This window comes from Salmo salar, chromosome 09, assembly GCF_965601325.2.
Source record: "Salmo salar chromosome 09, fSalSal1, whole genome shotgun sequence".
Classification (NCBI taxonomy): domain Eukaryota; kingdom Metazoa; phylum Chordata; class Actinopteri; order Salmoniformes; family Salmonidae; genus Salmo; species Salmo salar.
Window position 1 is genome coordinate 131,398,177 of NC_138299.1, and position 24,589 is coordinate 131,422,765.

A 24,589-nucleotide genomic window follows, 5' to 3' on the forward strand; every position below is an offset into this window, starting at 1 on the left:
ATCACAGATACAGACAGACCAGTGATGTGCCCCTAATGGCACCCTATTCATGTCACGGATTCCCCCGGTACTGCTGCTCATTCCATTCACCAGCTCTGGAGGTCTACATCACCGGCCTTCTAGGCGTCACTGAACTGGATCATGACCACCAACCCCGGACTGTCTCCATTAGATGGGTTGAATATTCTGACATACATACACACACACACACACACACACACACACACACACACACACACACACACACACACACACACACACACACACACACACACACACACACACACACACACACACACACACACACACACACACACACACACACACACACAGGGCTGTAACCCAAACAAAGAGGTGTAAACCTCTAATACAGTTGAAGTCGGAAGTTTACATACACTTAGGTTGGAGTCATTAAAACTCGTTTTTCAACCACTCTACACATTTCTTGTAAACAAACTATAGTTAAGGCAAGTCGGTTAGAACATCTACTTTGTGCACGACATAAGTAATTTTTCCAACAATTGTTTACAGACAGATCATTTCACTTATCATTCACTGTATCACAATTCCAGTGGGTCAGAAGTTTACATATGCTAGGTTGACTGTGCCTTCAAACAGCTTGGAAAATTCCAGAAAATGATATATCGCTTTAGAAGCTTCTGATAGGCTAATTGACATCATTTGAGTCAATTGGAGGTGTACTTGTGGATGTATTTCAAGGCCTACCTTCAAACTCACTGCCTCTTTGCTTGACATCATGGGAAAATCAAAAGAAATCAGCCAAGACCTCAGAAAAAAAATTGTAGACCACCACAACTCTGGTTCATCCTTGGGAGCAATTTCCAGACGCCTGAAGGTACCACGTTCATCTGTACAAACAATAGTACGCAAGTATAAACACCATGGGACGACGCAGCCGTCATACCGCTCAGAAAGGAGACGCGTTCTGTCTCCTAGAGATGAACGTACTTTGGTGCGAAAAGTGCAAATCAATCCCAGAACAACAGCAAAGGACCTTGTGGAGATTCTGGAGGAAACAGGTACAAAAGTATCTATATCCACAGTAAAACGAGTCCTATATCGACATAACCTGAAAGGCCGCTCAGCAAGGAAGAAGCCACTGCTCCAAAACTGCCATAAAAAAAACAGACTACGGTTTGCAACTGTGGGGACAAAGATTGTACTTTTTGGAGAAATGTGCTCTGGTCTGATTAAACCCATCCCAGCCGTGAAGCGCGGGGCGGCAGCATCATGTTGTGGGGGTGCTTTGCAGCAGGAGGAACTGGTGCACTTCACAAAATAGATGGCATCATGAGGCAGGAAAATTATGTGGATATATTGAAGCAACATCTCAAGACATCAGTCAGGAAGTTAAAGCTTGGTTGCAAATGGGTCTTCCAAATGGACAATGACCCCAAGCATATTTCCAAAGTTGTTGCAAAATGGCTTAAGGACAACAAAGTCAAGGTATTAGAGTGGCCATCACAAAGCCTTGACCTCAATCCTATAGAAAATCTGTGGGAAGAACTGAAAAAGCGTGTGCGAGCAAGGAGGCCTACAAACCTGACTCAGTTACACCAGCTCTGTCAGGAGGAATGGGCCAAAATTCACCCAACGTATTGTGGGAAGCTTGTGGAAGGCTACCCAAAACTTTTGAGCCAAGTTAAACAATCTAAAGGCAATGCTACCAAATACTAATTGATTGTATGTAAACTTCTGACCCACTGGGAATGTGATGAAAGAAATAAAGGCTAAAATAAATCAATCATTCTCTCTACTATTATTCTGACATTTCACATTCTTTAAGTAAAGTGGTGATCCTAACTGACCTAAGACAGGGAATGTTTACTAGGATTAAATGTCAGGAATTGTGAAAAACTGAGTCTAAATGTATTTGGCTAAGGTGTATGTAAACTTCCAACTTCAACTGTAAATACACGGGACGAGACCCATAATAACAAGTGCACTCTAACATGGTAACACGCAAGCTGAACCAACATAGCACAGTTACTCACAAGACCAACAGACATGGAACAATAATCACAAGGACAATGGGGAACAGAGGGCACATATATACACATATTAAATCAGGGGGAATGGGAACCAGTGCGTAATGAGACAGTCCGGGGTTGGTGGTAAAGATCCAGTTCAGTGACGCCTAGAAGGCCGGTGAGGTAGACCTCCGGAGCTGGTGAACGGAATGAGTAGCAGTACCGGGGGAATCCGTGACAATTTAGTGCACAACTTTTGACCAGAGCCCTATGGGTGTGTCAAATGTAGTACCAGGGAATAGGGTGCCATTTGGGACGTAGCCCAATACATAGCAGCTTTCTGACCCTTCAACTCTGCTCACGGACTATATACACCCACTACGACTGTCAAACAGCATGACAACCTGAACGGACACACAAGCACACACACACACACACACGCACACACTACTTTGTCATGTTTAGACAACAGGACATAAGCTATGACAAACGGTAGCCTGAGTTTAGCCACATTACTGATTTACATTTAGATGTCAAGGAAATATAAAGATGAGAAATAGTGATCCTTACTCACACTGAGACTGAGTGCTTACACACTGAATGCATGAGCGGTCCTTATGAATATGAGCCTGTCGTTGGCAGCATCCCAAATGGCATGCTATTCTCCATATAGGGAGCCATTTCAAACACACTTTTTATATTACTGCAGCAGCAAGGTCACTGGGACTGGTCTCCTGGGGCCGAGTAGATCAATGAAGCTGGTACACTAACGCAGCTAGGCTACACATCATCAATAACACGGTTACTGTAGGCCTACTGCACCATCGATAACACGGTTACTGTAGGACTACTGCATCATCTATCACAATGTTACTGTAGGTCCTACTGCATCATCTATCACAATGTTACTGTAGGCCAACTGCATCATCTATCACAATGTTACTGTAGGTCCTACTGCATCATCTATCACAATGTTACTGTAGGCTAACTGCATCATCTATCACAATGTTACTGTAGGTCCTACTGCATCATCTAGAACACGGTTACTGTAGAACTACTGCATCATCTATCACAATGTTACTGTAGGTCTACTGTATCATCTATCACAATGTTACTGTAGGTCCTACTGCATCATCTAGAACACGGTTACTGTAGGACTACTGCATCATCTATCACAATGTTACTGTAGGTCTACTGCATCATCTATCACAATGTTATTGTAGGCCTACTGCTGAATCTATCACAATTTGGGATGCACAATATATGTGTGAAGATATCGGAATCGGCCGATATTAGCTAAAAATGCAAACATCGACATCGGCCCGATGTCTAGTTTAATGCCGATGTGCAAAACCGATGTCAAAGCTGTCGTGCATACCTATATAACGTAGGTACATGACATAATGACACCACGTAAAATTTAGAGCTATACGTGCAACACAGCATTCCTAACCTAGCCCACAATGTCTGCTGTGTGGATTGAGCAGTCAACAAGTCAAGCAGTCATTTGAAAGAGTAAGAAAATTTCAGCGAGACAACTCAAAGGAGAAATCCATTGACGCCAAGAAAATGGAATTCATTGCCCTTGACAATCAACCGTTCTCTGTCGTGGGTGATGTTGGTTTCGCCGACTGGTCGAGCACCGGTACACACTAACGTTACCAAGTGTGCTATTTTTCAGAAGTTGCCCTACCGGAGTTACACAGTAATAGCGTCACTGTTATTAGCTTCACGACTGACATTTGGACCAGCGATATCAGCCCCATGAGCATGCAGAGTCTGACAGCACAGTGGGTTGTCGAGGATTTAGTCCTGAGGAAAGTCGTATTTCATGCTCATGAATGTGCTAGTTGTCATACCGCCGCTGCCATTTCAATGGCGTTTGAGAACATGTTTGAAACTTGAACACACTAGCTAGCTCCATTCGAACAACTGACTTGAGAAATAAGCTCATCAACTGTGCCTGTAGCAGATGTGATACCCTCTGTCATGGCATTGAAACGCCTGCTCAACAAAACTGGCGACAGGCTGTGAACAAGCAATTTGGTGGCATTCTCGCTTTACTGTGTCGCCACCATGCTCGATGCTATGTACAATGAACGCTACTTTGATGCAGACAAGAAACAGGGTTTACGTAAAATGTTACATACACAGCTAGACAAGATGGAAATGGACACAGTGACAGTGCGCACAGAGGAAGAGAGGCCACGGACAGACAGAGTTGAAACTTCACTGCTTGACATGCATGATGAAATCCTGGTTGAGAATGAAACGACTGAACAAATGAACAACGAAACAGCACAGCAAGTACAGTCGTGGCCAGAAATTTTGAGAATGACACAAATATTAAGTTTCACAAAGTCTGCTGCCTAAGTTTATATGATGGCAATTTGCATATACTCCAGAATGTTATGAAGAGTGATCAGATGAATTGCAATTAATTGCAAAGTCCCTCTTTGCCATGCAAATAAACTGAATCCCCCAAAAACATTTCCACTGCATTTCAGCCCTGCCACAAAAGGACCAGCTGACATCATGTCAGTGATTCTCTCGTAAACACAGGTGTGAGTGTTGACGAGGACAAGGCTGGAGATCACTCTGTCATGCTGATTAAGTTCGAATAACAGTCTGGAAGCTTCAAAAGGAGGGTGGTGCTTGGAATCATTGTTCTTCCTCTGTCAACCATGGTTACCTGCAAGGAAACACGTGCCGTCATCATTGCTTTGCACAAAAAAGGCTTCACAGGCAAGGATATTGCTGCCAGTAAGATTGCACCTAAATCAACCATTTATCAGATCATCAAGAACGTCAAGGAGAGCGGTTTAATTGTTGTGAAGAAGGCTTCAGGGCACCCAAGAAAGTCCAGCAAGCGCCAGGACCATCTCCTAAAGTTGATTCAGCTGCGGGATCGGGGCACCACCAGTACAGAGCTTGCTCAGGAATGGCAGCAGGCAGGTGTGAGTGCATCTGCACACACAGTGAGGTGAAGACTTTTGGAGGATGGCCTGGTGTCAAGAAGGGCAGCAAAGAAGCCACTTCTGTCCAGGAAAAACATCAGGGACAGTCTGATATTCTGCAAAAGGTACAGGGATTGGACTGCTGAGGACTGGGGTAAAGTCATTTTCTCTGACGAATCCCCTTTCCGATTGTTTGGGGCATCCGGAAAAAAGCTTGTCCGGAGAAGACAAGGTGAGCACTACCATCAGTCCTGTGTCATGCCAACAGTAAAGCATCCTGAGACCATTCATGTGTGGGGTTGCTTCTCAGCCAAGGGAGTGGGCTCACTCACAATTTTGCCCAAGAACACAGCCATGAATAAAGAATGGTACCAACACATCCTCCGAGAGCAACTTCTCCCAACCATCCAGGAACAGTTTGGTGACAAACAATGCCTTTTCCAGCATGATGGAGCACCTTGCCATAAGGCAAAAGTGATAACTAAGTGGCTCGGGGAACAAAACATCGATATTTTAGGTCCATGGCCAGGAAACTCCCCAGACCTTAATCACTTCATGTAATTGTCAATAAAAGCCTTTGACACTTATGAAATGCTTGTAATTATACTTCAGTATGCCATAGTAACATCTGACAAAAATATCTAAAGACACTGAAGCAGCAAACTTTGCGAAAATGTACATTTGTGTCATTCTCAAAACTTTTGGCCATGACTGTACAGTTGAAGTTTACATACACTTAGGTTGGAGTCATTAAAACTCGTTTTTCAACCACTCCACACGTTTCTTGTTAACAAACTATAGTTTTGGCAAGTCGGTTAGGACATCTACTTTGTGCATGACTCAAGTAATTTTTTTCCAAAAATTGTTTACAGACAGATCATTTCACTGTATCACAATTCCAGTGGGTCAGAAGTTTACATACACTAAGTTGACTGTGCATTTAAACAGCTTGGAAAATTCCAGAAAATGATGTCATTGCATTAGAAGCTTCTGATAGGCTAATTGACATCATTTGAGTCAATTGGAGGTGTACCTGTGGATGTATTTCAAGGCCTACCTTCAAACTCACTGCCTCTTTGCTTGACATCATGACAAAATCAAAAGAAATCAGCCAAGACCTCAGAAAAAAAATTGTAGACCTCCACAAGTCTGGTTCATCCTTGGGAGCAATTTCTAAATGCCTGAAGGTACCACGTTCATCTGTAAAAACAATAGTACGCAAGTATAAACACCATGGGACCACGCAGCCATCATACTGCTCAGGAAGGAGAAGCGTTCCATCTCCTAGACATGAACGTACTTTGGTGCGAAAAGTGCAAATCAATCCAAGAACAACAGCAAAGGACCTTGTGAAAATGCTGGAGAAAACAGGTATAAAAGTATCTGTATCCTATATCGCCATAACCTGAAAGGCCGCTCAGCAAGGAAGAAGCCACTGCTCCAAAACCGCCATAAAAAAAAACAGACTACGGTTTGCAACTGCACATGGGGACAAAGACTGTACTTTTTGGAGAAATGTGCTCTGGTCTGATGAAACAAAAATAGAACTATTTGGCCATAATGACCATCGTTATGTTTGGAGGAAAAAGGGGGTTGGCTTGCAAGCCGAAGAACACCATCCCAACTGTGAAGAATGGGGGTGGCAGCATCATGTTGTGGGGGTGCTTTGCTGCAGGAGGGACTGATGCAATTCACAAAATAGATGGCATCATGAAGCAGGAAAATTATGTGGATATATTGAAGCAACATCTCAAGACATCAGTCAGGAAGTTAAAGCTTGGTCGCAAATGGGTCTTCCAAATGGACAATGACTGTGGCAAAATGGCTTAAGAACAACAAAGTCAAGCTATTGGAGTGGCCATCACAAAGCCCTGACCTCAATCCTATAGAAAATTTGTGGGAAGAACTGAAAAAGCGTATGTGAGCAAGGAGGCCTACAAGCCTGACTCAGTTACACCAGCTCTGTCAGGAGGAATGGGCCAAAATTCACCCAACTTATTGTGGGAAGCTTGTGGAAGGCTACCCAAAACGTTTGACCCAAGTTAAACAATTTAAAGGCAATGCTAACAAATACTAATTGATTGTATGTAACCTTCTGACCCACTGGGAATGTGATGAAAGAAATGAAAACTGAAATAAATAATTCTCTCTACTATTATTCTGACATCTCACATTCTTAAAATAAAGTGGTGATCCTAACTGACCTAAGACATTGAATTTTTACTATGATTAAATGTCAGGAATTGTGAAAAACTGAGTTTAAATGTATTTGGCTGTATGTAAACTTCCGACTTCAACTGTAAGTGAAAGAAATAGGTTATGATTATGTTTTACTGGTAATGGGGACATATGTAAATGCCAACAAAATAACTTTTTGGTCAGTGTGGTGTGTGTGTGTATGTGTATGTGCGTAACCTTTATTTACCTTGGACAAGTCAGTTAAGAAAAAAAGTATTATTTACAATGACGGCCTACCCGGACGACGCTGGGCCAATTGTGCACCGCCCTATGGGACTTCCAATCACGGCCGGATGTGATACAGCCTGGATTCGAACCAGGGACTGTAGTGACGCCTCTTGCACTGAGATGCAGTGCCTCAGACCGCTGCGTCCGTGTGTGTGTTAGCTATTTAACTGTACTAGAATGCCGTTAAAATGTTAAATATCGGTGATCGGGTTTTTTGGCATGGAAAATATTGGATATCTTTATCGGCCAAAAATGTCATATCGGTGCATCACTAATCACAATGTTACTGTAGGCCTACTGCATCATCTAGCACACTGTTACTGTAGGCCTACTGCTGAATCTATAACACTGTTACTGTAGGCCTACTGCATCATCTATCAGTAGCACCCTCTGATCCATCCATCACACTGTTATCATCCATCAGCCAGCCATCCACACTGTAAAACAGATGTGTGATATGAGATATGGCAACATGCCAGCTGCCACCCAGAGACACCACCAGCCAGGCAGAATTGGTGATGGGGCTCTGCAGTAGCTGACCAGAATGTAGAAGAACTAGTTCTCTGACCAAGTCAGTAATACCCAGACTATGCAAATGTCAATATGCTGTGTACTGGTCCCTGATCTTAGTGTTATTGGGTTTCAGAAAAGCACTTTATGGACATGATGTGTTATTACATATTTACAGAGCTGCTGGGACAAACTACAGGTGAAGAACAGACTTCTGATCAACACAGGTTTTTTTTATTTAACTTGGTCCCAACACTCCCTCAATGTCATTCTACTCCCCCTGTGGTCATCCCCTCCACAGTCTTTACTCTGCCTCCACCCCAATGGACATATGTTTATTAATCACTGCTACAGCTGTTGTGATGTATATAGTGCTATTTCTAGTTCTCTTGTTGTTTTTATTACCATTATTTAATTTTATTAATCCTGCATGTTGGAGCTCGGAGACTAAGATATTCACTGTACCCTGCAATCACACCTGCAACCCTGTACATGTGACTATTAAACACTCTGAATCTCAATGTTGCTAAGTGAAAAAAATCAGATTTATCTCACCCCTCATTAAACAACTGAATTCTTGGGTCGTGTTCACTAGAAAGCAAACGGAAGAAAACGGACCTGAACTTTTCCAATAAGAAACTGTATTTTCGTTTGCAACACTTTTCCCATTGTGAAATGGTGTGCACTAATGAATACAACCCTGCTGAATTAAACCCACCTGGAGGAGAGACTTCATTCATTATGACATGTTATCTTAAGTACAGCATTCATCAGACTGGCTTCTATAGAGAAGATAAACGAGCTAACCAGGCTTAATGAGCTGAGATGAGGGACGGTGGCACCGTGGGGCAGGATACTGCCTTATAGCATCACAATACAGTGTTATAGCATCTGTCTGATAGGAGGTTCATTATTCTACTCCACAGGTCGGTCTACAGTTGATGTGTCCGAACGGATGGATGATGTTGATCTGTCAAAAGTTTAGCACTTCCATACCCAGGAGTGGTGTTCCATCATCTAGGGTGCATCCCAAATGGCACCCTATTCTCTATATACAGTAGTGCACTATATAGGGAATAGGGTGCCATTTGGTACGTAGCCCTAGTCTACATCGATGGCTGGCCAACTCAAGTCATCAGTCATATAGCCTAGTTATTCATAACGCTAGCTACAGTAGATGCAAAATGTCAGTCCCTATGTTCAGGATGCACGTTCACATAAAGAAGAATCTCCATGGCACGGTTTTTACAAGGTTTTTACAGGGCTTTATACGATGGATCACTATGGTTGAGTTCCTTCCAAACTACATTGCAGACGCATGCCAGATCTTACAACGCCTGGATAGGTACAGTATTTTCAACATAACAGCTAACCACATCATATGATATCGCCATCTGATGCCCGACTGCATAGTCAATGATGACGACGTAGCACGCAACCATTGGTTGATGCAATGCAGCGCCTGCACATCTAGTTGGGAAGGAACTTGACCAATATCTCTCTTTCCCTTCTACTCCACCTCCTCCACAACTTCCTACTCCTCCTTTTATCCACTCATCATTGTCAACCTGATCCTACTTGACTCTGCTCTCTGTCTCTCCACGTCTCTCTCTCCATTGTTCTGTAATCAGACTGGTCTCTGTTCAGAGCCCTGACCCTCTGAATCATGAATTCATACACACAGGAGAGAGACGATTAGCATTATATTAGCATTATGCTAAAATGTTCCCTCCATCCCACTGTTTCTATCTGATTGAGACCGTGCTGCTACGGTACGTGTTCATCCAACCTCAAGTGAAGTGTGGGGATATGAATCACAGACAGACGCAGCGTCCCAAATAGCACCCTATTCTCTTTATAGTACCCTGGTCAAAAGTAGTCCACTGTATAAAGAACAGGGTTCCATTTGGAATGCCTACTACGTTTCTACTCTGGCCTGCTTGTGTCTGTTTTCCATTACAGCAGTCACCTTTTTAGATTAGATTTTTGCTGTTTAACAATCCCTAAATGAGTGTTATTCTATTAATTCTAGTTCTCATGCACTGTAGTTTGTCCTGCCTGATAAGAGACGTGTTAATGGAAACATTAGTTAGAGAGGAGACATTACTCAGAAAGAAATATAATGTTCTCTGTTACAGAACTGTTCATCATCATACGGCAGCAGGTAGCCTATTGGTTAGAGCGTTGGACTAGTAACCGATAGGTTGCAAGATCGAATCCCCGAGCTGACAAGGTAAAAATCTGTCGTTCTGCCCCTGAACAAGGCAGTTAACCCACTGTTCTTAGGCTGTCATTGTAAATCATAATTTGTTCTTAACTGACTTTCCTAGTTAAATAAAGGTAAAATAACACACTGTTTCATCATACAGGGGCATATTAAAAATACACCTTCTGACATGCAGCACTAAAAACCATCAAATGAAACACAGTATGCTTCCCACATGTCACTCTATTACTATAGTGCGCTGTTTGACCATAGGGCTCTGGTCAAACGTAGTGCACTATATAGGAAATAGGATGCCATTTGAGACTCAACTACAATTTCCACTTCCACAAGGAGTTGATGGATGATGGTTAATAAAGACAGATTTTCCATTCAACACATCTCTCTACAATTGAAAGCTATCATATGAAACAACTATAGCCTATTAGGACTAATATTTCACCATTTATCCAGATATATTAGACAGGAAGCCTAAGAGGCCAAATGGGAACTATTAGTGAAATATGATGATTGAATGGACTGGTTCCGTCTTCATACCAGCAATGGCTACCATACTGTAGCTAACATTATGCTTGTGATGAAGTCTGAACTAGGCATCAGCCACAGTTAGGATTTACTGTTACTACCAGCCTTCACTAGCAAATGTCCATCTAAAGTTATATATACACACTTCTATGTCAAATCAATCAATCAAATGTATTTTACATCAGCATCTATTGAAGATATAGCCACGTTACTGTACTACAGACGAATCTTCCCCATTGAAAATAATCACCATTGATTTAGTCTCAATTTCACACTAAGTGTTCAAGTTCAACTCCACTAAGCTGAAGCCTGTTGACAGATTGATCAATCTCCTGTAAACATTCATATCATGTCTCCAATCTGAGCTGCTGCCATCCCTGGGGTGCCATCCCATGATAATGGATTGTATTGTGGTGGCTGATACAGTATTGTGGAAGACCTATGCTCACCACAGAGCAAAATGGTGAAGTAAGTCTGTGAACACCATGGCATGAGTCTGCATCTGATTCAGGGGGGCTGTGGAGATGTGTCAATGTTCTGGGGCTATCTGGTGTACTTCTTGTTCCCCTGGTGATGACAGAGCATACAGGTGGAATGGGTCTAGCAGCCAGACCACAGCAGCACACATCTCTGCCCCACACACTAACGAACAGACAGACAGACACAAACAGACACACCCCACTGGGAACAGACGTCAGTTTAACATCTAGTTTTGATTTACATTTGGTTGAGTTGTCAACTAATGTGAATTCAATGTGAAATCAACAACAAATGTCACTGTGTCATTGAATTTAGGTTCAAATATTGAGTGAAAAAAATATCAAATGCCCTTACATTGATGACTTTCTGCAAATTCAAATTCAATCAGATTTCCAGGTTGATTCAACATCATCACTTTGATTTTTGGGGTTGAAATGACGTGGAAACGTCAATTCAACCAGTTTTTGCCCAGTGGGACACCTTCTGTGGTCCCATTCACCACCTCGGACCTGGGCACCATGATGAGCCTTCATGCCTCCTGTATCTGATCTGTGTGTTCTAAATAGCCTTCCCTGTAGCTCAGTTGGTAGAGCATGGTGTTTGCAACACCAGGGTTGTGGGTTCGATTCCCACGGGGGGCCAGCAAAGGGAAGAAAAAAAAAATGTATGAAATTGTATGAAAATGTATGCATTCACTACTGTAAGTCGCTCTGGATAAGAGCGTCTGCTAAATGACTAAAAATGTAAAAAAAAAAATATATTGTAAATGGGTCATGCTATGTTAGTTGTCATCTTCAGATAATGAAGTGTAGCCTAACAAGCACAAACTCAACTGAGGAAACAGTGTCACTTTCCATAAGAGAGTTCAGAGTAATGCCTCAATCCCTAATACGAATGAACCCCATCTCTAATAACACCCTAACGGTAATCTTTAGTTACAGGGTCTCTAGACTACAATATCAGACCTGTACAGAACAGAACACATGCAGCCAGTCATCGAATCACCCTCTGAGACCCTTACCCTTTACTATGGCGCTACAATGTAGCGCTCTGTGCGTGTTGAGGATATTGTGTTATATGTGTGAGATGCTGTGGTTGAAATAGCCTATATTTCCTTACCAGGTTGAGCACAGTCTCCACGATATCTCTGTTGCTAACCTCCCCCACCTGGATCAATCCGATCAGAACCGCGAATTTCATCTTGATATTCCGGATGGGAACCTGCGGGTTGATCATCCCGGCCGGTAGAACCATAGAGCCCGAGCCAGATACCATTATTTCCCCGGTACCAGAGCCCCCTGGCTGCCCATGACCCGCCGGGATTTGTCGGTCAGAAAGCGACAAAGCACCCGGCATCTTCACCGCCGGCCTCTCGCTTGTCATGTCCTTTCAACCAGATCGATGTCACCTGTTTTAATCGCTGTTCAACTGCATCAATTAAACAGGAGAAAAAAAGATATATTCTGGAAGAGCCTGACGAAAAAGAAACCGCTCTACCGGTTACATCCACTCTCTGCCGTGCGCGAATAGGAACTGCAATCTAGTAATAATGTATTGAGGGTAGAACGAGCCGTGTCCTTCCCTGTACGCAGACGTCTTCTGGTAATCTGGACAGAGTGAACCTGAACAGCGCGGCAGCCGCTACAGGGTCTCTAGGCTAACGCTCTGCCGCTCTCCGTCATGTTGCCGCCCCCTGCCTGCGGCAAGAAGCGCATCACGCCTGCCTGCAGACTAACTAAAAGAGAACCACTAAAAAAAACGTCGAACTGAAGAATTGGTGAATGGGGTGTAACCCTAGGAAAGAATACTTTAAAGGGATTCAACAAAGCCTTTACAGTTAAATTGGTTGTGAATCAGTCCGTCTTTGTGGTTTTATTGCTGTCTATGCTGAATTTATCACAGCAGTAGCCAAGTAGCCAACAGAAGGGAGGAAAAGGTTACTCAAAAGCTTTATAGGGTTTTTAGTGAAAGAGCCAGTTACACAATAGAGAAAGCACCTTATTAAAGCTTAGCTGTGAAAAGCTTGGATGGTAGTTTGCAGAATTGTTTTATTACAGGTAGCCTAAATACAAGTGGCACGCTATTCCCATTATAGTGCACTAGAGGGCTCTGGTCAAAAGTGCACTCACTATACATTGAGGGAAAAAAGTATTTGATCCCCTGCTGATTTTGTACGTTTGCCCACTGACAAAGAAATGATCAGTTTATAATTTTAATGGTAGGTTTATTTGAACAGTGAGAGACAGAATAACAACCACAAAAAATTCAGAAAAACACATGTCAAAAATGTTATACATTTATTTGCATTTTAATGAGGGAAATAAGTATTTGACCCCCTCTCAATCAGAACTCTTAAAGGGAGCGCTCCTAATCTCAGCTTGTTACCTGTATAAAAGACACCTGTCCACAGAAGCAATCAATTAATCAGATTCCAAACTCTCCACCATGGCCAAGACCAAAGAGCTCTCCAAGGATGTCAGGGACAAGATTGTAGACCTACACAAGTCTGGAATGGGCTACAAGACCATTGCCAAGCAGCTTGGTGAGAAGGTGACAACAGTTGGTGCGATTATTCTCAAATGGAAGAAACACAAAGAAACACATGCAAGATCTCACCTCGTGGAGTTTCAATGATCATGAGAACGGTGAGGAATCAGTCCAGAACTACACGGGAGGATCTTGTCAATGATCTCAAGGCAGCTGGGACCATAGTCACCAAGAAAACAGTTGGTAACACACTACGCCGTGAAGGACTGAAATCCTGCAGCGCCCGCAAGGTCCCCCTGCTCAAGAAAGCACATATACATGCCCGTCTGAAGTTTGCCAATGAACATCTGAATGATTCAGAGGACAACTGGGTGAAAGTGTTGTGGTCAGATGAGACCAAAATGGAGCTCTTTGGCATCAACTCAGCTCGCCGTGTTTGGAGGAGGAGGAATGCTGCCTATGACCCCAAGAACACCATCCCCACCGTCAAACATGGAGGTGGAAACATTATGCTTTGGGGGTGTTTTTCTGCTAAGGGGACAGGACAACTTCACCGCATCAAAGAGACGATTGACGGGGCCATGTACCATCAAATCTTGGGTGAGAACCTCCTTCCCTCAGCCAGGGCATTGAAAATGGGTCGTGGATGGGTATTCCAGCATGACAATGACCCAAAACACACGGCCAAGGCAACAAAGGAGTGGCTCAAGAAGAAGCACATTAAGGTCCTGGAGTTGCCTAGCCAGTCTCCAGACCTTAATCCCATAGAAAATCTGTGGAGGGAGCTGAAGGTTCGAGTTGCCAAACGTCAGCCTCTAAACTTTAATGACTTGGAGAAGATCTGCAAAGAGGAGTGGGACAAAATCCCGCCTGAGATGTGTGCAAACCTGGTGGCCAACTACAAGAAACGTCTGACCTCTGTGATTGCCAACAAGGGTTTTGCCACCAAGTAGTAAGTCATGTTTTGCAGAGGGGTCAAATACTTATTTCCCTCATTAAAATGCAAATCATTTCATAACATTTTTGACATGCGTTTTTCAGGATTTTTTGGTTGTTATTCTGTCTCTCACTGTTCAAATAAGCCTACCATTAAAATTATAGACTGATAATTTCTTTGTCAGTGGGCAAACGTACAAAATCAGCAAGGGATCAAATACTTTTTTCCCTCACTGTAAAGGGAATAGAGTGCCGTTTGGGACTCATCCTCTGAGTTATATGAGTGCTACAATGGGAGGACACTACTCTACTCACTACTCTAACATTTCCTTTTACTTCCAGACAGCTTCACTGTGGTAGAATAATCATTCTATTGAACAATTTAACCATCACTGGACCAAATGTTGGAAGTGAAAAAAGACTCAATTACTGTACCTTTTCTGTTTTAATTTAAATCTATTTAATTTAAATCATTATTGAATCTAAACTGTGTGGGGAAACAAATCTCTTTTCAATTGCAGCTAAAGACAATAAATAATTAAAATTAATCAAACCGTATTCCACGCACGCACGCACGCACGCACGCACGCACGCACGCACGCACGCACGCACACACACACACACACACACACACACACACACACACACACACACACACACACACACACACACACCAGGGTTAGGCTGTCTACTTGTCTTTTATTTCATTATGTAAATAGGACTCCTGGTGTCTCTTCAGCACGTTGAACAGTCTGTAGATGTGGAAGTGACCTTGAAGAGTCATCCTGCAGAACCATAGAAGAATAGACTGAACAGAAAGAACAGGTTTGGGGGAAGTTATTAAATATATGTCCCCAATGGCACCCAATTCCCTATATAGTGCACTTCTTTGGACCAGGGCCCATAGGGCTCTGGTCAAAAGTTGTGTACTATGTAGGGAATAGGGGCCACTTGGGATGGGATCCTGGTCAAGGTAATGCACTCTATAGGGAATAGTATGCCAATTGGGATGCTAAATAAATCTAACCTTCAGCATCTCCTCTGTTTGATTAACCTGTATTGTTCAGAAGTCAGATGTCGCCATCCAGTGGATAAAGAAATACATCATTTCTGTGAAGTAACTATACAGAACAAAAAAATAAACGCGGTGTTGGGCCCATGTTTCATGAGCTGAAATAAAAGCTCCCAGAAAGGTTCCTAATGCACAAAAAGCTTATTTCTCTCAAATTTTGTGCACAAATTAGTTTACATCCCTGTTAGTGAGCATTTCTTCTTTTGCCAAGATAATCCATCCACCTGACAGGTGTGCCATATCAATACTCTGATTAAAAGGCATGATCATCACACAGGTGCACCTTATGCTGGGGACAATAAAAGGCCACTCTAAAATGTGCAGTTTTGTCACACAACACAATGCCACAGATGTCTCAAGTTTTGAAGGGGTTTGCAATTGGCATGCTGAGTGCAGGAATATACACCAGAGCTGTTGCCAGATAATTGAATGTTCATTTCTTTACCATAAGCCACCTCCAATGTCATTTTAGAGAATTTGGCAGTACGTTCAACCGACCTCAACCGCAGGCCACGTGTATGGCGTGGTTTGCTTATGTCAACGTTGTGAACAGAGTACCTGCCCCATGGTAGCAGTGGGGTTATGGTATGGGCAGTCATAAGCTACGGACAACAAACCCAATTGTATTTTATCGATGGCAATTTGAATGCACTAAAATACCGTGACGAGATCCTGAGGCCCATTGTGTGGCCCATTTTTTTAAAGGTATCTGTGACCGACAGTCATGGGGAATCCATAGATAAGGGCCAAGTTCATTTATTTCAATTGACTGATTTCCTCATATGAACTGTAACTCAGTAAAATCCCAAGTCAACCGCTAGAACAGGGGAGTCAAACTTCATTCCATGGAGGTCCGAGCTTCTGCGGGTTTTTGGTTTTTCCTTTAAAACCTAGACAACCAGGTGAGCGGTGTTCCTTACTAATCAGTGACCTTAATTCATCAGTCAAGTACAAGGGAGGAGCGAAACCCGCAGACACTCGGCCCTCTGTGGAATGAGTTTGACATGTGTGCCCTAGAACCTATGCCCTATGTACTTGATTGGTGTATGCAGTAGCCTATCAGAGTGCAAGTTGGAGCTATTACCATATTTCTCCAGCTGTAAAATCCGTTCATATCGCCACAAGTTCATAGGGCGTAGGGATCGATTTGCAATAAGCAACCTTCTGTGATCCCTCCATTATAAATCTGATAATTTAAATAAAACGTATTCCATATGTATAAAACACAAAATACAGATGAACAACAACCCTGAGTTGATAGTTCATCAGGCTGACTGCAGGATGTAATACACAGTATTACAGATTTCTCTGCCACCCTAAAAAAAAACTATTGGTGCTATTCAAAGGTAATATTTCAAGTTCGGTATCACTCTATTCTCTCCCTGGTTCCATTCCACTTATCATGACACAAGGCGAGACCCAGATGCAGACACAGGAGGCAGATGGTTGGAGGCTTACAATGTTTATTAATCCAAAATGAGTAGGCAAGAGAATGGTCGTGGACAGGCAAAAGGTCAAAACCAGATCAGAGTCCAGGAGGTACAAAGTGGCAGACAGGCTTTGTGTCAAGGCAGGCAGAATGGTCAGGCAGGCGGGTACAAAGTCCAGAAACAGGCAAGGGTCAAACCCGGGAGGACTAGAAAAAGGAGAATAGCAAAAAGCAGGAGAACGGGGAAAACGCTGGTTGACTTGGAAACATACAAGACGAACTGGCACAGAGAGACAGGAAACACAGGGGAAAATAAGCGACACCTGGAGGGAGTGGAGACAATCACAGGGACAGGTGAAACAGATCAGGGCGTGACACCACTATGTGTTCCCACACCTCCCCTGGTCATTGTGTTCTTGACAGAAGTAAGGCCTCCAGTCCAATCCTGTCCTGTATGTGTAGCATGTGACTCTGGACACCAACCCACTGCCTAGCCTGCTGCTATTAGGAGACCAGGGTTATAACTATTCTATGGCTAATATAGCTCTAACTTGTCCTTGTCTAACTAAGAGTGTATGGGAGTTTATGGGAAATTTAGCCAGGACACCAGGGTTAACTCTTACGATAAGTGCCATGGATCTTTAGTGACCGCAGAGAGTCAGGACACCTGTTTAACGTCCCATCTGAAAGAGAGCACCCTACACAGGGCAATGTTCCCAATCACATTGCCTGGCTCCACAACACAACTTCCAGCAGCATCTGGTCTCCCATCCATGGACCGATCAGGATCAACCCTGCTTAGCTTCAGAGTGAAGCCAGCACTGGGATGCAGGGTGGTATAGAGTAAAGGCCTATAATACGTCCCAAATGGCACCCTAGTCCCTATATAGTGCACAGCTTTAAACCAGGGCTTTGGTCAAAAGTAGTGCACTATGTAGGGAATAGGGTGCCATTTGGGATGTGAAGTAGAGAACACCACGTGAAATGAGGTGTTGACTAGCGGAACATACAACATACAAATAAACAAACTGCAAATGGAGTGAAGAGAGAGCGACTTTCAATTAATCAAATTCCCTTAGAGCAATTAAGTTTCTATTCTAATCCATTCTAATTCCATTTGTCTGTGTACAAATACGCAATATAAACATTTGTAATTTTTTTTTTACATTGTTTAATTAAAAAATCTTGTCTCTGGAACTAAACTGAAGCTCAGTCCAGCCAGCTCTCTACAGCAGGTCTGGAGATCAAACCTGAGTCACATAGGCTCCATCCCAAATGGCACCCTATTCCCTATATAGTGCACTACATTTGACCAGAGCCCTATGGTGGTTCTGGTAAAAAGTGGTGCAATATATAGGAAATAGGGTGCCATTTAGGACGCAGGCATGTTTTCAACCTTAAACAATAAGGTCATATTGAATAACATTACACCCATTCAGAAACACACAGCAGTGTTGAAGCCCAGTAAAACCAGTTTACAGATTAGTACCAAATGAATTATAATAACAATGACACAATGCAGGTTGTAGCATTAAGCCTTTCAATTATACACTATATACAGCTAGTATATTTGTATGTATGTTTTCACACACACAGATATATATACAGACACATGCGTGCACATACAGCATATCTTACATAAAGCATGACATTTTACATTAATAAAATAATATACAGCTTTCCAGAAGCTTTAAAGAGCTTAAATGTCCAAGACATAACTCTAATACTAAATACTAATGGACATTGGCAGGATCATTCTGTTCCCCTTTCGGTCATAATAATACAAATAATAATAATAATAATAATACATGTCATAATAACATCATAATAACGTCTTAATAACGTCCAGCACCTAAGGAGATCTTGTTGTGTAATTGTGTAGACAGTCCAGAAAGCTCCATACTCTCTTTAGTCTCTGTGTTCTGGCATCACATTTCAAGACAGACCAACATGAACATTGGCCGCGCACACCTGCTGGAGGTTGACAAACGGCGGCGATTCAACATGTAGAATCGTCGGGAAATAAATAGAAAATGATGACCGATGTTCGGTGGTCAGAGGCCAAAGGGCGGCCATCCGCTGGTTTAGTGCTTCAGCTCTGCCTATTGGCTTCAGGACTATGAATATATACTCCTCCTCTCAGTCCATCATTCCGTCTAGTGTAACAGAGAGCACTGTGCTTCCTCGGTATAGCTTCCTCACTCACAAATCCTTACTGGTCCTTGATCTTGCACCCTCTGTCTAGCAAACACAGGTGACTAGCATCTTGACAACGTCTTAGCCAACTACGCTACCCAAAAGTTAGCAGTTCGATATTGAGGGTGGAGACATTTCAGGCTGGGGAGTGAGGTTACAAATCCAACTCGGTTAAACTAGCTCTAGGCCAGGCCAGGTTGGGTCTAGTTCCCTCCAGGTATGTGTGGGTCTAGCTCTATGGATGGAAGACTCTTGTGTCAGATCTTGGTCTCTGGCCCCTCTGTGCTGATTGGTTGGAAGGAGTTGCGAATGCGAGCAGCTTCAGCAGCACAGAGGTGACCAAAGACCTTGTTGTACCACTCTGGACTCCGCCCTCTGGAACAACAACAACAACACGGTCAGGTTCAAACACAACAACACAGTCAGATTCACACACACATCGACACAATCTTCGGAAATTAACGTTCTATTTATACAGTATATGCTAAGGTATGTTATGTGTGGACTCACTTGAAGTCCACCCTGCAGATGTGAGTGAGTCTGGACTTCCCAGAGCCGCAGGGTTCTAGAAGGTAGTTAGACTCTAGAACCACGGCCCTTACCCCACCAACCCGGGGACAGTCCTCATGTTCTATAGACACACACACCAATGCACACGTCCCCTTGGGAAGGTCAGTCCTCCATGACCTACAGAAAGAGACAGAGAAAGACAGACAAAGTCAGCTTCATTCAGCACAGCTAGAGCCGACAGGGCTTTAGGTTGATGTGAGCTCTACAGGAACAACAAACTGAGTTGAATTGAAATGTAAACGTCAAAATTCTAAATGCAAAAACGCAAACACACACACTCACCGTAGGACCAGGAAGTCTCTGCTGGGGTGTGGGGGCATGCGGTTGAGGACATAGTGGAACACCTCAGTGTGTCTGTCCAGAGTCTCAGCTACCTTCCACTGCAGCAGGTCCACGTCCCACAGGTGGCGCTCTCGCAACACACGGTTCAACACCACCGAGGGAGGGGCCTCCACCTCTACCACCACACGCCACCGCCGCAAAGGGTTCCCATCACCCACCTTTTTACAGTAGAGCTCAGTGCTGTCTGAGCTGGTGCAGGACACCCAGCCCTTAGCCTTCTCTCTGACCTCCTTCAGGAGCTCCTGGAGCCTGCTCTCTACGTAGCTCTGGTACAGGTTCTGCGGTCTGGTCTCTGTGTGTGTCTGGCAGGGTCTGGCCTCTGTCTGGCAGGACGCATCGTCCTCCTCCTGCTGTCTACAGAGCTCCTCTAAGGTGGGAGCGTGAAGGTCCGCCTCCGCGTACGAGTTCCTGGACTGAGTCACCATCTCATGAGGAATCTGATTGGTCGGATAAGAAAGATCAATCAGAGATCAGGTCGCTATGGATAAGAGCGTCTTCTAAATGACAAAACAATGTTTTTAAATGGTTCGATAACACTTAAAAGGCTGAAGGTATAATGCTTTATATCTTACCTGTCAGCAGGTATGAGCCTTTATAATGTTTTATAATGAGGCTTATAACATTTTATGACATCCAATTTATCTAAGGCATCTTAGTAACATTGTTGATTATTAATGAAGTATTCTATTGTATTCTATTCAGGTCTATTACCTCAAACAGTCGGTTGCACTCTATGATCATGTGGGCGAGTCCCTGCGTCGCGGAAAGGTTCTCATTCAGGTCCTTCTGGTCGGGCCGGCCTGTCGTGTACTTCCTCTGCATGGCCCTGAGGATCATGGGTAACAGTTATTAACACAGCAAAGGATCATGGGTAATGAGACAATTATGAACATAGCAGCAAGAGTCAATCAGCCGAGGTGCTCAATGAACACATTAACCTCTTCCCTCTCTCCCACTGAATACAGCTAGTTAACCTCCCTCCCAGCCCCCTAGATAAACAGAGTCCCCCATGCAGCTGAGACACCCACTTGTCACAGCTCCTAACCCTCTCTCTCCTAGCCCTCTCTATCCTGTTCTCCTTCCTTCCCTGCCTTCCTAACCCTCTCTCTTCTGTCCTCCCTCTTCCCTGCCTTTCTAACCCTCTCTCTCCTAGCCCTCTCTCTCCCGTCCTCCTTCCTTCCTTCCCTGCCTTCCTAACCCTCTCTCTCCTGTCCTTCCTCCTTCCCTGCCTTCCTAACCCTCTCTCTCTCCTAACACTCTCTCTCCTGTCCTCCCTCCTTCCTTGCCTTTCTAACTCTCTGCTAACCCTCTCTCTCCTGTCCTCCCTCCTTCCCTGCCATCCTCTCCCTCTCTCCTGTCCTCCATCCTCCCAGCCATCCTCTTCTTCTCTCTCTCCTCTCCCTCCTCCCTGTCATCCTCTCCTTCTCTCTCGCCTCTCCCTGCCATCCTCTGCCTCTCCTCTCCCTCCTCTCTGTCATCTCAACATCTCTCTCTGCATGCTATCCCTTTGATCCTGTAATCCTTAAAGAATCAGTTCCACCAGTTAGTTAAATGAGAGGTTACTGTTTGTACACAGCATGATGTCATAAAACAAAGTGTTTTAAAGAGTACCCTGGAACTCCAGAACCTTCTTAATAAAAACCGCCCAGAACCAGATAGCCAGTCTACTGTAACCCCTGATGCCTGAGCCAGACTCCCACCTAGTTAAAATCAGTCTTCACAGAGACCTAATTAGGAGGATATCATCACTGGGGAGTCTAATAGGAGGGCATACTGTATATAGGAAATACTAGACCAAGTGGGTTATAGTTGCATTAGTCCATTATAGACACTGCTGAAGTGACAGTCCAAGCTTCCTCACTTTAGAGCTGATCAGGTGATGTGCCTGTGTGTTTGTGGTGTAGTGTACCTGTGTGAGAGGTTGTCCTTCTTCAGGAGGTTGAGGTGGAACAGGGACGGGGCCAGACACACAGCGATGTTCATGGGAGTCATCTGGTTCTCCTCCACAGAGGAAGTGACGTCAGACAGGAAGCAGAGCAACATTTGTAGCACCTCCCTGTTCTCGTCTGACATCAGCATGATGGCCGCCTGCACAGCCTGCAACCGCTGGTCCTTAGGAACATCTGGAGGGAGGAGTGGGAGGAAGGGATAGAGGGAGGGTTGAACTATCCAACCATGAGCAATGGAGAGAGACTTTAGTATGATTTTTCTGTATGTCTGTCTGTCTGTCTAGGGGGTTTAGGGGGTCTAGAGGGTTTAGGGTTAAGGTTAGAATTAGTATTTGAATTACGTTATGAGTTAGGGTTAGGAGCTAGGGTTAGATTTAGGGTTAGGGTTAGGAGCTAGGGTTAGGTTTAGGGTTAGGGTTAGGTTTTTGGGTTAAGGTTAGGGTTAGGGTAAGGGTAAGAGTACGGGTTAGGGTTAGGTTTAGGGTTAGGGAAAATAAGATTTTGAATGGGACTGAATTGTGTGTCCCAAAAACGTTAGCTGTACAAGACTGTGTGTGTGTGTGTGCATGTGTGTAAGCATGTGTGTATGTGCCTGTGTGTATCAGTCCTTACACTGGTAGATGTGTAGGAAGGTCTCTCCCAGCTTGCTGGTCAGTAGAGGTTCAGGCAGGTCTCTGAAGAACTGCTTGACCATGTCTGCTACATCGTACGCTGACTGGTCCTCGTAGCTGACATCATCAGGAGACGACTCATTCATCTGCCTCAGCGCCTGGATACGAGACTTCACACCAGACTTACGGAACAGGCCCACCTGCAGACCGAGTAGAGCAGAACGTTCAGACAGACAGACAGACAGACAGACAGACAGACAGACAGACAGACAGACAGACAGACAGACAGACAGACAGACAGACAGACAGACAGACAGACAGACAGACAGACAGACAGACAGACAGACAGACAGACAGACAGACAGACAGACAGACAGACCTGGTCTAGACACTGACCGAGTGACCGGTTCGACAGAGAGAGAGACTGACAGTCTACTGTAACAGTTTAACAGAGAGAGACTGACAGTCTGCTGTAACACAAAATAACAGAGAGAGACTGACAGTCTACTGTAACAGTTTAACAGAGAGAGACTGACAGTCTACTGTAACAGTTTAATTAACAGAGAGAGACTGACAGTCTACTGTAACAGTTTAATTAACAGAGAGAGACTGACAGTCTGCTGTAACAGTTTAACAGAGAGAGACTGACAGTCTGCTGTAACAGTTTAATTAACAGAGAGAGACTGACAGTCTACTGTAACAGTTGAATTAACAGAGAGAGACTGACAGTCTGCTGTAATGCAGTTTAACAGAGAGAGACTGACAGTCTGCTGTAACAGTTTAATTAACAGAGAGAGACTGACAGTCTACTGTAACAGTTTAATTAACAGAGAGAGACTGACAGTCTACTGTAACAGTTTAATTAACAGAGAGAGACTGACAGTCTACTGTAACAGTTTAATTAACAGAGAGAGACTGACAGTCTACTGTAACAGTTTAATTAACAGAGAGAGACTGACAGTCTACTGTAACAGTTTAATTAACAGAGAGAGACTGACAGTCTACTGTAACAGTTTAATTAACAGAGAGAGACTGACAGTCTACTGTAACAGTTTAATTAACAGAGAGAGACTGACAGTCTGCTGTAACAGTTTAACAGAGAGAGACTGACAGTCTGCTGTAACAGTTTAATTAACAGAGAGAGACTGACAGTCTACTGTAACAGTTGAATTAACAGAGAGAGACTGACAGTCTGCTGTAATGCAGTTTAACAGAGAGAGACTGACAGTCTGCTGTAACAGTTTAATTAACAGAGAGAGACTGACAGTCTACTGTAACAGTTTAATTAACAGAGAGAGACTGACAGTCTACTGTAACAGTTTAATTAACAGAGAGAGACTGACAGTCTACTGTAACAGTTTAATTAACAGAGAGAGACTGACAGTCTACTGTAACAGTTTAATTAACAGAGAGAGACTGACAGTCTACTGTAACAGTTTAATTAACAGAGAGAGACTGACAGTCTACTGTAACAGTTTAATTAACAGAGAGAGACTGACTGTCTGCTGTAACACAGAATAACAGAGAGAGACTGACTGTCTGCTATAGAACAGTTTAACAGAGAGAGACTGACAGTCTGCTATAGAACAGTTTAACAGAGAGAGACTGACAGTCTATTGTAACACAGTTTAACTGAGAGAGACTGACCTGGTCTAGACACTGGCTCCTGAGGTATCGAAGGGCCTGCTGCAGGCTGAGGGGGAGGGGCTGACCAGAGCGCTGGACGTGAACAATCAGAGGAACACCAAACACATTCTTGTCCTTGTAGTCTGGAACCTTCATCCTCTTCATGAACTTTGGAACCGACCTGACAGAGAGACAACACAGAATGAGTCCCATGTCTA

General features: G+C 43.7%; 2 protein-coding genes across 11 annotated transcripts in view; both read right to left on the reverse strand.

The window, feature by feature from the left end:
• Positions 1 to 12,747, reverse strand: part of LOC106612894 (neurobeachin) — a 305,164-nt gene extending 292,417 nt beyond the window's left edge. For both annotated transcript variants that reach the window (XM_045724516.2, XM_045724515.2), the window contains exon 1: positions 12,273 to 12,747. In XM_045724516.2, coding sequence (XP_045580472.1) covers positions 12,273 to 12,536 — 264 coding nt within the window. In that variant the 5' untranslated portion in view covers positions 12,537 to 12,747. The remainder of the gene's footprint in view (positions 1 to 12,272) is intronic.
• A 4,347-nt stretch (positions 12,748 to 17,094) lies between these two features.
• Positions 17,095 to 24,589, reverse strand: part of stard13b (StAR-related lipid transfer (START) domain containing 13b) — a 124,750-nt gene continuing 117,255 nt past the window's right edge. For all 9 annotated transcript variants that reach the window (XM_014214523.3, XM_045724518.2, XM_045724517.2 and 6 more), the window contains 7 exons: positions 24,393 to 24,552; positions 22,747 to 22,945; positions 22,095 to 22,308; positions 20,897 to 21,011; positions 20,126 to 20,622; positions 19,784 to 19,960; positions 17,095 to 19,648 (listed from right to left, as the gene is read on the reverse strand). In XM_014214523.3, the coding sequence (XP_014069998.3) occupies positions 19,531 to 19,648; positions 19,784 to 19,960; positions 20,126 to 20,622; positions 20,897 to 21,011; positions 22,095 to 22,308; positions 22,747 to 22,945; positions 24,393 to 24,552 (1,480 nt within the window). In that variant the 3' untranslated portion in view covers positions 17,095 to 19,530. The remainder of the gene's footprint in view (positions 19,649 to 19,783; positions 19,961 to 20,125; positions 20,623 to 20,896; positions 21,012 to 22,094; positions 22,309 to 22,746; positions 22,946 to 24,392; positions 24,553 to 24,589) is intronic.